Source organism: Manis javanica, chromosome 9 (assembly GCF_040802235.1).
Source record: "Manis javanica isolate MJ-LG chromosome 9, MJ_LKY, whole genome shotgun sequence".
Taxonomy (NCBI): Eukaryota; Metazoa; Chordata; class Mammalia; order Pholidota; family Manidae; genus Manis; species Manis javanica.
In genome coordinates, this window is record NC_133164.1 from 3,284,270 (window position 1) to 3,300,323 (window position 16,054).

At 39.5% G+C, this 16,054-nt stretch overlaps 1 protein-coding gene across 6 annotated transcripts in view; it reads right to left on the bottom strand.

Moving 5' to 3' along the window:
- The window catches only part of MYO16 (myosin XVI), a 513,550-nt gene that overhangs the window by 170,654 nt on the left and 326,842 nt on the right, over positions 1 to 16,054 (bottom strand). For all 6 annotated transcript variants that reach the window (XM_037024949.2, XM_073212365.1, XM_073212366.1 and 3 more), the window contains exon 21: positions 9,418 to 9,490. In XM_037024949.2, coding sequence (XP_036880844.2) covers positions 9,418 to 9,490 — 73 coding nt within the window. The remainder of the gene's footprint in view (positions 1 to 9,417; positions 9,491 to 16,054) is intronic.

The window sequence follows — 16,054 nt, forward strand, 5'->3', positions numbered from 1 at the left end:
TTCAAAGTATTCACTGTTTGAGCCAAAGTTAAATATAAGAGAAATGCTGTGGCATGGACTTCAAAACTGCCAGGAGTTGTAGCTGAGGGCACTGACATGGACATGTCACCCCATGTCAGATACCTTGTTGGAAATTGCTCAAATGTATCCCACCAACCAAATGGTAAAATCTTGGCCAGACCTGCTTATTCCTTAGTTATTTTCACTGAACTGTCTGTATTGTCTATGCATTTGTGGGGAGGGGGGGGGTGTTAGACACAATTAAAGAAAGATACAATGGAAAATGTTTTGTAAGTAAATTAATTGCTGTATCTAGAAGCATAAATCTGCATCAATGATTGAAAATATCATTGTCTTCAAAGCAAAACTATCATTATTTTTACTTTTTAACACTATCCACAAGAATTGGGATTAGGTTCTATTAAATTTCCAGATATTCCTCTGAGTAGACTTGAATGTGGGTGAAGGTGAGTTATGCATAGATGTGAATGAACAATTATTCAGTACTGCTTAATTAGCATGCACCCTTCTCTGATTAAAATACATGCTTTGTACACTAAGTGCCATTGCTAACTGGTTTAATAATGAAAGTTATGCATCCCCTTGAAAACACTCGTTAGTAACAGAACATTATTGCTTATCCAGATGGCCTATCATTTGTATTAATGACAAACTTAATTTCTTGAGTAAATTTCCACCAACTGTTCTTCCTTTTATTTTTATTACTCAGTGAAATATATCTGAGTCAAAATATAATAGAGCATGACATATACATCACAGAATTAAAGCAGGAGATTAATTAAAGCTGATGCCAGTGGAAGGCAGAGCCCCAGGCATTAGACAATGATTCGCAATCTAACTGCACACTAGAATTTACCAGTGTATATAAAGGCTGATGTCTGGGCCTGACCCCAAACCAATTACACCAGAGTGGGGTCTGGGCCCCTTGCTATAGTTGAAAAGCTTCCAGGTGATTCTAATATGTAGACATGGTTAAACACTGAGATAGATGAAGGAACAGAGCACACCTAACCCATTAACGGATTTACTCATCAACGGGTATGTCTGTGTATATACATCATATACGTGACATAATACATATGAGAGTAGGGGTGGTGCTAGATCTCAGATATGCAGAGTTTCTCAAACAGGTTCAGCAGATGTCTGCTGATTGATGAGATGTCAATTGCTATTGTCCAGAAACCACTAAAACAGAAACGCATTGGAGAATCAGTGAGTTCAGCTACGTCAATGGGCCTCTCTGCAGGACTTCTCAGGGACTTCATTGTGTCACATGTACTGTGAATCTCTAACTTACCTTTTTGAAGAATGCCTTGGATCTGACCAGATTGCTATATGTTTTTCCCCCCAAAATCAATTATTCCTGATTTTGTTTCAATACATTACCTATCTATCAGCAGGTGTGGAGGGCTGGCGAAGGGATGGTATCTTTCTGATTTGCTCTGGCTTTAAAATTCCATAATGTATCTGCTTTCCTTGAATTCCCTATAATTGTTGAGGCCTTTCTTCCCTCTGTTCATTTGGGAAAGGCCACATTTGCCTTCTCCTGGAGCCACCTAGCTCGCCCTGACAGTCACAGGACCCGCCTCAGCCAGCACTCGGTGTTGGGATAAACTGGGGGCCTGTGGTGCTTGCTGGCCCATGTGCGGGGCCTCCCTTGCCAGGCTTCCCTCCGGAGCCGCGGGAGCAGAGGCTGCTGAGCACCGGGTCTGCGCCAGGCCCGTGGCTTCCGCTTCTGTTTGTTCCGCATGCTTTTGCCCTGTTCGACTCCCCTGTTTCTTAAACAAACCAAACATCCTTTCCTCCTCGGGTTTCCTTTTGAGATTTTAAAATCAAACTCTACGTAGCAGTTTTTGAGCAAATGTGGATAGCAGCTACTTCACAGATGCAAACACATTGTCTTTACACAGATATAAACACTTTCAGTAACGCGTCTTTTACTGATTCTGTTACTATGAGACACCAAGACTTATAAAATAAATCCATTATTTTAATGGGTTTGATTCATGCCTATCTTCTCTTTTAATGTGAAAAATCACTACTTTGGGATTTAAGGGATTGACCGAAGGGGTCAGCCAACAATAAACCTATCAGCTAACTTTATTGCCCTATTCTATACACTCTGCTAACATCAGGATTGAAAATACAAATGAAAGGCACAAATATTTGTAGATATTTTTTGTGATACCTTGGCCATAAAATATGTCCTTCGATTTACATGGAAGCCATGCCAGGAGGTAGAAATTTATCTTCTGGGCCAAATGCTCTTATTTTATAGCTTCGGGCACTATACCATATTGTTTATTACTTTTCAAGGAAAACAAGTTTTGGGGTTTTGTTTTTAAAGCAGCAAACCTCAGCTTAATCAACACACCTCCTCTTTCCATATTAACTTGATAGCATAGGTCTAAAAATAGTGATCAGTATATAAGTTCTACTGAAATAATTGTCTTTACCCAGAATTAATGCAAAGCTTAGAGGTACTGAATAAGGAACTGACTCCTCAAGGCAGCAGTGATAAAAGGAAAGGCCCCCCCCACAAAGAGAGTGGGGTTTGGGACCTGCAGATGGGCATCTGCATTCCTACTCGGCCCCACAGAGGCTCGGGGATATCCCTTAGGTTTCTGAGAGGGCTGCTGTAGGCGTCAGAGATCATAAAGGACAAGTAGCCATTATTGATTATTGGCAGAAAAGTAAATGAAACCATACACCTACTTAGTACATTCAAGCTTCATATCTGAGCAGCTGCTATTGCAAATTCGAGCTTTCTCCGGGTCATTTACAGAACCCTTCCCTAAAGTGACCTGATGTTTATTTTCAAACCCACTCATTCTCCTTATTATGTTTTGCAACATTTCCTTTTAATCACCCGCGTACTCTGTCATGAAGGAGATATACCTCTGTTTTCTGGCTTATTTATTCCTATTAACGGATTTGGTAAAAAATGTCACTGTGGAAAAAATAATGACACATAAAATGTATTAAAAGGTTGTGGTTTCTACATTTAATAGGACAAATAATGTTGTATCCTAAGAGAAATACAAACAAATATACTCATGAATGGGCAGCAGTTGAATTTTAGAAAATGTCTAGTAATCTAAAATCTTAAGCCTGATTTTCAAAATCTTTGGACCTGGAAATAACACAGTCTTCAGTCCTGGATTGCACCCTGGCTCTGTGTATCTTTCAGTGACCTACTTAAGTTTCCTGAGCTTTGCTTTCATCACCCCTAAAATATCGATATTATTTAAGTCAAAACGTCTTCAGGAAAACATGTCATTGAATGCACAGTCTACATGCTCAAAATTGCTTTTCCTGCCTCATTTTCTTTTTGTCTCCTCAAAACAAGTATTCAAAAACTTTCAGGTTGTCCCTGAAGATGACCTCTGGCCATACTGTTTTTAAACACAGGATCTAATATTATTATAAGTACATTAAAATAATGTCTCATTATTTAATTACTGTTTATTTTTCTATAGAAAATAGCACTATGCCAGGATTCTGCTGTGTAGCAGATACAAATTTCCTCATTCAAGTTCTTCTGTGTTATCAGCATCTTGGTGAGGTCCTGCAGTGGTTTCAGAAAATTCAATCTCATAGAGCAGAAAGTGGTTTAAGATCGAGTTAGGTGCTAGTGTATGCATGATCTTGAAATCTAAATGTGAAACTACATAAAACAATAAAATAATTCATTGTGTCCATTAATTAATTCATTGAGTGGTAAATAGATCAGTATGGATGCCTAATAACTATCAGAACACACACTGTGATTAAAAAATCACATGGGTCCTGCCACACGTGGGACACACCGTGGCTTCCTCCTCGCGCCTCCCAGTCCTTCTACCCTGATGCCCGTTCGAACTGCGCCTTCCCTATGTTTGCACCGTATGTCTGGGTATTTCTTAGTGCCCAGTACAGGGTCTGGAACTTGGTTCACATACAAAAAGATAAGCCACAGATCCCCCTGACGCACAGGAGCCAGGAAAGGGTCCTGCTGGGCACTAAGGGCTCTTGCAGAGCAGAGACTGCAGCCCTCCAGGGGTCCCACCTGGAAAACAGGGTGATCCACGTGAAGAGTACCTGCTGTGGGTGCAGCTGATGGTGGTTCATATACTATCTGACTAATCTTTGTATCACACCAGGATAGTAATTTCACAGAAACAGATTCATGGCATTTTTTTTAGAGTTAAAGCTGCTGAACTATATAATCTCATTTCATGAAACTTCAGAAGTTGATGTTATCTGGCTTCCAAACTCTGAATGCTTACTTAGCCCAAGCGAGACTGAGGTATTGTTCATCTGGACTTTCCAGTAAATCTGACTTTTTAGAAAATAGTTAGTAAGCAGGGAAACATTTCAAATCCTTGAAACCCTCCTGAAATCAGCTTAGATGAACCCTAGTGTGAAGACTGCTCACAATTTTATTTTCTGCAGCAGAAGCTTTTTCTCTGAGCAAATACGTCCCCTATATTCTTATAGGAGATTGTTGGTGTGCAATTCACGGGGCTCCATAGCTTCAAGGGTTTCTTTATATATCACCGCATGTTACGTGCCTAGTGGGAAATTTGGGGAAATTATTGGATGTTAAATCATTAGTTTCCACTACTCCGTTCTTTGTGCCTTTGGTGAAGATCTGCAGCATGCAGCGCTTTGCAGCAGCATTTGTTGGGTGAGGAAATATTCTAGCATCTATTAAAATATTTATGTAATCTCAAATTTTTCTCATTTACTTAAAATAGTATATTTAATAGTGTAAAGAATAATGTAAGGAACCCCCAGTGGCCATTGACCAAGTTCAGTGATTATCATCAATGATAACTCATGGCCAGGTCTGCCTTCTGCATCTCCCTGTTACCTTCAAAACTAGCCTCAGTTGAACCAATTCTCAGACACGGTGTCATTTAATTGGCAAATGTCTCAGTATAATTCCCTAAGGCATCAGGACTTAAAAATATCCATCTACAGTACCTTTATCACACGTAACTTCCATGAACAATCATTTCTTAATTTGACCAAATACTCAAATTTCACATCACATTACTTAACTCGCAATTTTTTAAAGCCTAGTTACAAGTGAGGATCCACAGAACATCCATATATCTAACTGGTTTATTTATTTCTTGGTCTCCTTTAATCTACAGGACACCCTCTTTTTACAGAAGGACTCAGGTCACCTATCCTGTAGAATTTCTCACACCCTGGACTCTGCAGAGCGCATCCTCACTGTGATTTTGTGGCCCTCTGTCCCAGGCTCCCGCCAATCAGCAGTGAGCTCAGGAAACGCCCCTGAAGTCAGGCCGTCCCCCTCTCTTCCCTTCCCCCACTCTCTCTCCTTCCTTGGCAAGAACACTTGATAGGTGCCTTGAGCGTGTTATGTCTCTGTGTGTGACGTCAGCACTCACTGATACCCACTGCCTGGATTCATTACTTATTCAGAGTGTGAAAACTGAGTTGCACTAACTCTGCCATTCTTTCTTCATTTAGTTGCAGCGGGACTGTATCAGGTTATATGTATAAGTTAACTTAAGGGGGATGGGCATCTTCGTATACTCACAGTCTGTATGTCTAGCAACACAGCACATCTTCCCATTTAAGTGTAATTATGCGACTTTCAGGAGCAATTTACACATTCTCTCACTTAGACTAATTACTTATTTTTTTGACAAAGTAAATGTGGTCTTCTTTTTCATTAAGTCTTCTGACAAGCAAATTCAAACACATTAACGTTGCTAGTTTTACCAGCTTGACTTTACAACTTGCTACTTTATCAAGTTCTCTCATTGTTTGTAGAAACATTTTCTTTCACTCATTTTGGTTTCTAATTATGTTATCATGTAGAGACTGATACTTTTTAATGGCTTGGATTGCTTTTTCTTTTCTAACATCACTGGTACTACAACGTTGTAAGTGGTACCTTTTGTCTTGTTTATTAGCTTTCTGCTAATCGAGTGCTATGAACTTGGATTCACTGAGTGGGTAATGTTGGAATGTTGGCTGGACAGGCTTTCTTTCTCTTAGATGCATTGCAAGATATTTTTATAGACCTAGAGATGAACCTTACTGAAGAAAGGTAATGAGAGTTTGTGAAATTTAGGTATTACATAACAGAGTGAGCTGTTAATAATAGAGTTATTTAATTAATCAGGGTGGTATATCCAATTTCCTCAATTATACTTTGAAATTCAAATTATTTAGTATGCTCCTCTCCACTGAAGCATCAAACTACTGCTGAGTTACATATATTACATTATATTTTTTACTCTACATAGGATCTTTATTATAACATACAGATCTACATAGAAATGATTTGTTGAAAGTCAAAAAAAAACAGGTTAGCATTTCCTATTAGCTAAACAAAATTCTCACTAAAGAATCACAAGTGTCCCTCTCATCTTTTAGAGATACTTGGGGATAAACAAGGTAGGAGATGCTGATGTTTTGAAGTGCTTCTTAATATCTCATCAAACTGTTCCTTTTCCAAACGTTTGTCAAGCTTCTTGGGGAAGGACAATTGTCAAGAAATACATATATTTATCCTGAGAAAGAAAATCCACTATGAAGATTTTTCTCATGACTTTTTTCTCATAACTCCAATTGAAAACACATTTGTTGAGCTTCTGTTATACACAAAATGATACCCCAGATACAATTGCAAACCTGCAGAAGTTGATATTCTAAACAACAGCTGATAGATGGGCCAAAAAGCTCATAGTAGAATAAAATAAATACTTATAAAGGCATAATATTCTTCTGGGTTTGATGGTTTCACTCTGAATAAAATATTGATTTTTAAACATTCTGTTGAAAGTTTGCCATGGAATAAAAAATAAGGATGTTCATATTCTCTTAGCAACTCAAGAGTCCAGAATGTATCAGCCTAATGGCCTTTACAAAATCCACATGCCAATTCATGAATTTGCTAAATCTATTGCAAAATGAGATATTCATCACACAGAAAATAACTTTATTCTCCTAAATGACTCCTAGTCACTGTTGTGCACAAGAGCAAGCAAACCTGCTCAGAAAAAGGTATATTTTTAAAAATTGTATGTTTTTCAAAATTTAAATCTAAGAATGGGTCTTGATATTTTACCCAGAAGCATCTAAAAGTAGTTTTTGGTATTTAATAGAGACTCATTTTTAGATTTGAAAAAATAATGCCATTCCTATGATAGAAAAATCTCAGGCTTTCTAAAATACATAAAGTATTCATATTAAATAGATGAATTCTAAATGGAATTTTGGCAGAGACATTGAAAAATAATAATAATTAATTGTGTAATTCATAATTCTTTATTAATCAGTGTTGTAAGTTTGCCAACAGTGAAAAAGTGAGAGGTAATATCCAGTGATTAACAATTTCATAGCATTAGTGTATCTGAGAAATGAGTAAGTACTCAGATGAATTTTATCTTCTGCAAGCAAGTTTTTATAAGAATTTTGGGTACACCTATGTTAACCGTTATTTTCCAAATCTTAAAAAAATACTCTCTACATTTTAAATGTTTTATATTATAGAATCTTTTAATGCATATGTGTCAAATATACATATATAGTACCAATATTACCTTTTAATTTTTTGTTTTAGAAATGAGAGTATGCTCATATGTTAGATACTTAGATGAATTGTTACATTATTTTTTCTTATGTAATACCTTTTTGTTTGTTTATGTGGTTCAAACATATTCTTTAAACTCCTCTTTGCTGTTTTTAATGATTAATATATTTAAAAACTTTTTTGGCTTCTTAACAGTCTCCCAAAATAGTGACACCAGTGATAAAAGGAAATACAAGTAATTGGTAGATAAGGAAAAAAAGAATTTTAGCACAGTCCCTAGTACAGACCTTGACGGGACACCATTCCCCAGTGATTTCTGCATGTCACTACGCGTGTCATGTGAGTCTCATTGTAGACATCAAAGCCTGTATGTTTTATAAGGCCAACATATCAGGAGTCAATACCGCTGCCAGACGGCACTCAAACACTTGCGGTGAGAAATACATCGTAAGAGGCAGCCTGCAGGCCTGTCACACTGCTGTGCCTTCTACCGGTCGCTGCTTTGACTGCCCTCTTCCTCATGTTCACTAATTTTCTTACAGTGAGCAACCAATTAAAAAAAAATAAAGTCCTTTTTTTTCTTTTTCCATTAACCCATGGATACCCATGAAAGGAGAAGAGATCTATGGCCTCTGTGGGCGTATTTCATACCAGACTTTTTGAAAAGTTTAGTAAAGAACATGACTCATGATGACTCACCCCGGATCAGTGAGTCAGCCTCATTTAGGGTCTACTTACAGGACACTGCCCCGCTTTTTTAGGAAAATACCAAAGGCCAATTATTTAAAGGTTTTCAAGTGTTTCCATTTACATGGCAACAGTCACCACCCACTGTCTCTTAAATATGTACAGGAGCTAGAAAATGACACCAGACCTTCTCTAATCATAATGCCATGGGACCTCACAACTCCAAGTCTATTAATACCCTGGTCTTACAGGGGAGGAGCCCCAGGCTGGCCGTAGGTTCTTTGTCTTGGCCGAGAGCTCTGCTATCTAGTAAGTTACAGAACTGGGGTTCAGCCTCGTGCTGGGTAGCTCCTTCTCTGGTGTCACTGACCACCACATTATGTGCCTTAAGAAAATAAAGCTGAACAAGTTACACAACTATTAGAAGTTCTCCTGAAACATGGCAGTGCTGTAATTCTCACAGTAATATAATACAGTAGAGTTTTCTTTTTATGGATTTATTTTTTCCTTCTCTGCTTGCAAAGGCAAGTTCTATTTCTACTCTCTTCTTTAACACTTCAAGCTCAGATGTACTTAACTTGATTAAGCTATTCATACAGTACCGGTAAGATACTTAAAGAATTTAGTGCTTTTCAAAGTGACCTAAATTGTAAATGGATTAAAAATAATCAGCGCCTCTTTGATATATTTTTATGAGTTTCCAGTAGTCATAGGTATGAATGTCACATGCAGATAAGTCTACAAACAACACCCTTTAGCATAATAGAGTACTTCCATCCTGATTTTTGGCCAAGGTTTCTGAAGACCTTTACCCTGATTTCAAATAGAGATGCCCTCCATCTCTCTGACCAAGTTGAAAGAGCATTTCCATAAGCATAACTCAGGCCTTCACCTAGCATTGTCTTATAAATCAAATGCCTCTGTTAAAAAAAAAATGATTATGCCAGTTGTTTACAAGACTACATAAAGATGATGACTACATCAACAAACTAGGAACATTAATTTTAAAGCAGGATGGCAAAGTGCTTATTTTAATTCTGCATTTGCAAGTAATCATGCAAATAGTCTTTATTAAATTAAAAAGAGCTAACTTATTAGTTGGGAAAAACATTAATGTTTATAAAATTTCAAAAAAATACACCTGTACTTACTTGTTCAAATTCATTCTTTTGAAATTCTTCAAAACCAAAGATGTCCAGTATTGCAATATCCAAAGTCTGTGGACTGAAATAAAACCATGAATCAGTGGCCTGGCACACTTCAAGCTCTCATAGGACCCTGTGCCCACTGCTACTTCAGAGAGATCTAGCCACTTAGCATGCTACTCTCACTGCAAACTAAAATCATGTGAACAGCTTACAGTCTGGTAAAAAACAAAAACAAACAAACAAAAGTCTAAAAATTAGAAGAAGAAAGTATTCTTTACTGCTATGATTCAAATACATATACCTTAACAAAAACACGTTGATTTCTAAGTTGAAAATGTAACAGTGAACGGGTGGTTTAATATTGGCCTTTCTGAAACAGTCCGTGTGTCTCTCTCCTTGGACTGGACTTGCTTTCCCTGAAGAATGTATGCCTACTGCCAAGTGTCCCTCACCAGCTCACAGTTGTATCTTGGTAGGGTACACAAGCAATTTCTTCATCACACATAACACAACACAAAATAAATCACAACATACATGTTCTTCTTTTATTATTACTAAGGTATCCTTGATATACAATCTTCGGAAGGTTTCACCTGAGCAACATTACGGTTCCTACATTCATCCCATTATCAAGTCCCCCCCGCATACCCCACTGCAGTCACTGTCCATCAGTGTAGTAAGGTGCTGCAGAGTCACTGCTTGTCTTCTCTGGGCTGCACTGCCTTCCCCGTGCCCCCCCTACATTATGGCAACATACACGTTCTTTGACATATCAAGTTGAGCCCCTTCAAAAATCGTTTAAGATCTTCCTAAAGGAATTCTTACAAATAAAGAATGAACATAAAACTTGGACAAGAAATTGGAAGAAATCAATCTAAGTACTTTCACTTCTTTTCTTGATGTAAACTTTAAATGGTGGAGTTTGTTAGTCTTGGACAGTCAGATCACAGATGTGGGGACCCTCACGGTGAGAGAGGAGAGGGAACAGAACCCCTGGTGGGTGGCAGTGGCCCTGTCGGGGTGGGGGCGGCAAGGGACAGCTTGCAGAGGAAGTCCCCAGGTGATTCTGGATTGCTGGTCACCAGTAGGACCCGAAGCCCGTCCCTTCCCCATCCCCGTCCCACTGGGACAACTGCTACCGTCATTCCTGCCCCGGGCGTGGCACTCCGCCACCGTGATGGGCCGCACTGCCTGAGCTCACTGCCCCTGTGATGCACATATCTGCTCTGTATTTGTGGCCCAAACTGCAGGACCTCACTGGTAATCAACTCTCTTTTGGTACCTGTATTTTGTTTACACGATCAGCAGGTAATCATGATACTTTAGGGTCTGTAATATGTCACTTACGTGACTTTTTCTTTCTTTGAAAAAGGTACAGTTAAGATTATATGGCAGCCTGCCGCTAAGATTGCTTGTAGATGGTACAAATACGAGCTTCATCAGGAGGTGGGAGAGCACGTGAAAAGCCCTTAATGTAAACTTCACATGGCAAAGAATAAGGCAGGGAGGGAAAGGAAGGCTCATTCGACATACGTCCTAGGTAACTGATGTAGTTTTTTATAAGAAAAGTAAGTTAGCTTTGTACCTCTCCGATGTGCCCGAAAAAACTCTTCACAGATTAGAGAGCTAAATGTTAGGAAAAAAAACTATAAAAATGTACAAGAAAACAAAATGTGATTAGTTTTTCTGCTTTCAGTTCTGGGAAAAATAAAAAAAGTTTAAAAGTATGATTATACAAACACTAAAAAATTATGTTGCAGGATGAATACTATAAATAAGAGTAAATTCTGCAGCTAAGTAGTATTTTAAAATGTGTTGTCTCATTTGTTTTCATAGACTTTTTCAATCTATTTAGCCCTGTAATAGAACAAAAAGTTTTAATTAAAGTTAATGCAACATTTAAAAACTCTTCCGTCTGTCTGTGCTGTTTCCATCCTGCTCTCCTTACAATTTGCACAGAGACACCGGGAATCACATCCCCGCAGCGGTAACAGTGGTGCTGAGGTTTAAGATGGTCCATTGCGCTGTTTTGGGTGTGCGTGTGTGTGTGTGTGTGTGTGTGTGTGTGTGCGCGCACATGCACATAAGTGTATGTTGTCCATGTAATAACTTTTATCGTTTCTCTTGTAGGAGCTTAGTGATGAGGCTTGTCAGGCTTTGGAGTAGTTGAGTTTTGGGTAGGGATCCTGGTTCAAATGCTTCTAAGCTGGATAACTGTGGGCAAGTTAAATTTTCTGAGCTGAAGTTTCATCATCTGCAGAAATAAAATAACAAGTAATCGTTGTCCACCTTAATTGTTGTTACAATTAGAAGGGATATAAAGTTTTAGGATAATAGCTGGTATACACTGTGTCTGCAAGTTGATTTAAAAAAGGTTGTTTAAATTTGCCATAAAAATGAAGAGGACAGCTGATAGAAAAAATGTAAATGGCTAAAACCATAGTAAAAATGGCAATCTCATTAAAATTGTAAAAGAAGTAAAATTTTGAAAATTAGGATGACACAGATGTTCCTATGCACTATTCTTGGGAGTTTAAATTGGTACAACCTTCTTAATAACAATTAGTTATGTGGTATAAAGCTTTGGAATGTTTCTATCATGTCAACCAGTACGTTCATATACAGGAACCTATACTAAAATGATTGTCAGAAATTCAATTAAAGACTTATGAATAAGGGTGCTCATTTTCATCTTAATTGTAGTAGAATAACAAGAATAAATAACAAATACTCCACACTAAAGACATAATTAGTTAAATAGCATGCATCCTATGATGGATTAGTTTAGTGAAACTGTCAAGTTAGTCGAAAGCAATATTTAAGTTTTATATAAAGAATGGCCCCAATTATATATTCAGAAGACCTCAAAAGAAGTCAAGTCAGCCTGAGAGAAAATAGAGATGATTTTGTTGACTTCTTTTTATTGTTCTGAGTTTTCTAAGGTTTCTACATTGAAGCACTGTTATTTTTATGACCAGCAAATACTAAATTAATGTTTATAAAGACAGTATGAAAAGTTGGGAACTGTCCTTAAGCAGCAATAACCTAAAAATTAAAGCTGGAAAAAAATTACACATTTTTGTACTCATGGTAACTTACAATATTATTTCAACCACGTTAAAAAATAAATCCATGGTGCAGAAAAAGTAAAACACATGTTAACAGGACATGTCTTGAATGGTAGACCTAGAGGCGATTTTGCAATTTTTTCAATGTTCTATGTTGGGCATTATAATACTCTTTATTATTAACCTTTATTTAGAAGATGTATGACTGAATACATGGTGGGTGTTTTCTGAGTCGGTGGAGGAAGGAACGATGACCACCCTGATGGCAGAGAGCGGGCAGTGGGGCTCAGTAGAGTGGGCAGAGGAAGCTGCCTGGCTTTCCAGGAACCGGGATGCAGCAGGGACCCCGGGAGTGACGAGTGAAGAGAAAGAGCCAGGGTGCATCCCGAAGGCAGCCAGCTGGTCCCAAGCGCAGATGCCCCCACAGCTTCCCTGAGGACCTCCCTCTCGGGCTCCCTAGCTGACCTCCCTGCTTCCCAGCTGGTGCCGGCACGGAGGCCCTACAGTCACAGCACACAGTGTTCATGGAAGTCAGAAAAAGGGCCAGAGCTCTCGGTGATACCGCGTCACTGCATTCGTCCTTCTGCGTCTCTTAAGGACGGAGACTTTGTGCCAACGGGCAAAGGAAGGGTGCTGACGTTACCCAGGCACACGAGGTGAGCAAAACATGATAAAAGACTCCAGCTTAGACTGGGGAAAGCAATCTCTTAATTAGCAATTTAGAGCAAAATAAATTTGGGTGAAAGAGCTCTCCTTTTAAATCAGTTTTTTTTCCACGTTTCATAGATAAAAGATTCCAAAGTATATTTGGTACAAAATAAAAGTTCTATTAAGAAACAAAAAGATGAGAAGGAAGGAAAAATTATTATCAGGAAAAAAGTTAAATGCAGGCTTAATGCATTTTAAAGATTACTTTTACAAAACGTGTTCATTTTTTTCCAAAAATCTATTTCATCATTTAGATGGAATGAAATATGTGTCTGTTATTGCAATAGCAACCTTGGCAGGAGGGTTACAAGAATTTGTAGCCAGCGAAACACCTACACTGTGTAGCTGTCAGCATTACTCGCATTTCCCTTATTGATATCCTGACTCCTATTACACAGGCATTTAACTCAACATCCAATTTCTAGCAAGGAGGAGCAGGCAGGGGTCATCTGATCAGCTGGGATTCAACCCTGTAGACAAAATTAACATAATAATGAGATGTTCTGTTTCAGTTCAAATTCTGCCTTACAATTCTCTGAAGGGTTTTCCTGTTGGTTAACAAAACTGCCAAACTGGCATTTACTTATTAGTAAAATACAATACCTTTTATATCAGACCAAATATTAAATGGCAAGGCATTTGTCTGCATGTGATCATGCCTCTGTGTCCGGGTTAAAGAGGATGTCGCTACCTTGGGGCACAGATGGACTCATTTCATTTGGGCATGAGGTCCGGTGGTGTGCACAAGTCAAGTTTTGTCCTCAGTCATCCTTAGGCGGGGAGATTAAACAGAGAGCTACCTAAAAACTTAGTCAGTTTAGGAAATCGCCGTGCCCTGCGTGGCACACCACCTTTACACTCAGTCTAATTCTCACCTACAGAGAAACCAGGCAGGGACCTCTCCCTGGGCATGAGAGGAATACAGGTGATAAAAGATCACCTAAACCCTTCTCAGTTTTATAAGCATGACCTTCTTCATCATAAGCCACCTTTGTATCAGTGAGGTATACATGTATAATATGTGTGTATGTGTGTGTATGTGTGTTACCAAAAGCATCTTTAGAAACAAGAGTCAACCAATGATATAATTTACTTTTTAAAAGCCATAAATAATATTCAGTTTATATGAACTTCTACAGTCCCAGTCTAAAACAATCCTCACTTCTGAATGACAGCAGACTATTTAAGTACACCGGGATACCCCTAATCCACCAAGTATTTTGTGCTTATTAAAAGTGATGGTTATGAAGACTAGATAGAAATATGGACAAATAATTATCCCAGAGAAAAGAGGCAGATACAAAACTGCATGTGTGGAATGTGCAGCCACGGGGACCGTCATCCATTCCTGGCGGCAGCTTACATCTGGAATCTGGAACATGGATTGGCTTCATCTCCTCAAGCTGAACACCCGGGGACTGAATGACCCAGAAATCCCACTGCCGGGCATGTGTCCCGGAGGATGAGTGCAGGAACACACTGAAATCCATGCACAAGAGTAGCCATGGCTTCTTTGTTTATACAGTCAAAACCTAGAGACACTCAGCACCCGTAACAGCAGAACAGCTATCTAACTGGAGGTAGGTCCACACGTGTTCCTACAAAGGGACGGCACTCAGGAACGGCGTGGGAGTGAATTACTGCTGCACTCCACGTAGCAGATGCACCTCGCATACAGGACGGTTTGCACAAGAAGCCAGACTTTAAAAAGGGCCCTGAAGGAAGCCTTCTAGGGGGCCGGAGAGACCCTACATCTCAATCCGTGTGGTAGTTTAGTCATGCCGTATAGTTAAAATCCGCTGAACTGTATACAGAATATGTGCACTTCCACTCTGTCATACCTCAATAAAAGACTAAAAAAAAAAATTTGTTGCTCCCGAGGATGATGACTATGCATGGGGACAATGAGATTATCAGATGAATACTTGTTAAATGAGAGCCGCTCCAATGAATGTTCCATTTAGTACTGCTGAGTCTAACGTGATGTTGGAATATGACCCTTCTTACGGTTGACCTTGGCTATTCCAAGAGGCTCGAGCCCCATTTATTAATATAAAGACATCAGTAGAGAAGACAATCACAAACATGATAGGTGAGTGGCTCAGAGGTTAAGGAAGAGACGGAAATCCATTCCTGGAGCAGCTGACTGTAATCACAGCGGTATTCAGCCCGTCACTGTTTCCCTGTTTGAGATGTATGGCCCTCCTCCTCCCCTGCGTGCTGACTCAATGGGCGACTACCTACTGCTCTTTCAAAGCTGAGCTGCATTTCTTGGGAATGCCTTCAGACCAGTGACTTTAGTCCCCCCAACAAAAAGAAAGAGAAGTGAGTTCTTGCGTCCAGCCACCTGTCTGGGGAGCTGAGCCCGAGAGAACCCAGAGGGGGCTCCTCACGGCTGAAGCGTGTCAGTACCCGGAGGAGGGATGGACTTGTCCCAGGCACTCATCAGGCAAAGAGGTGGGAGTAGAGAAGCCTCTCCTTGCCCTTCTGCCTGTCAACAACTAGGAGTGCAAGACGGGGTTCCAACCCTGAGCGGGGCTTTCAGACAGGTTGGGGGGCCATAATCTGGGGGCGCCAGCCTCAGTTTTCATTAACAGTGGACTCCTTGGGCACTGAGCCCCCAGGGAGGTCATCAGCCTACTAAGGTGGGTAGCTTGGCGCCCGGGGGCCCCTGCAGCTCTTACGCAGGCCACTGAAGAGTCTCTGAAAGGTGTCCTCAGCTCAGAGGGCACCTAAATCTGGATGTTCTTTCCTTTAGTTCAAAGCTTCTCAGCGATTCTGCTTTGGTCTCTCCAAGAGAATGCACGACTCTTTCCTGACCACAGGAAATTTGAATTTTAAAATTTGTTTTATGAACTTCTTGG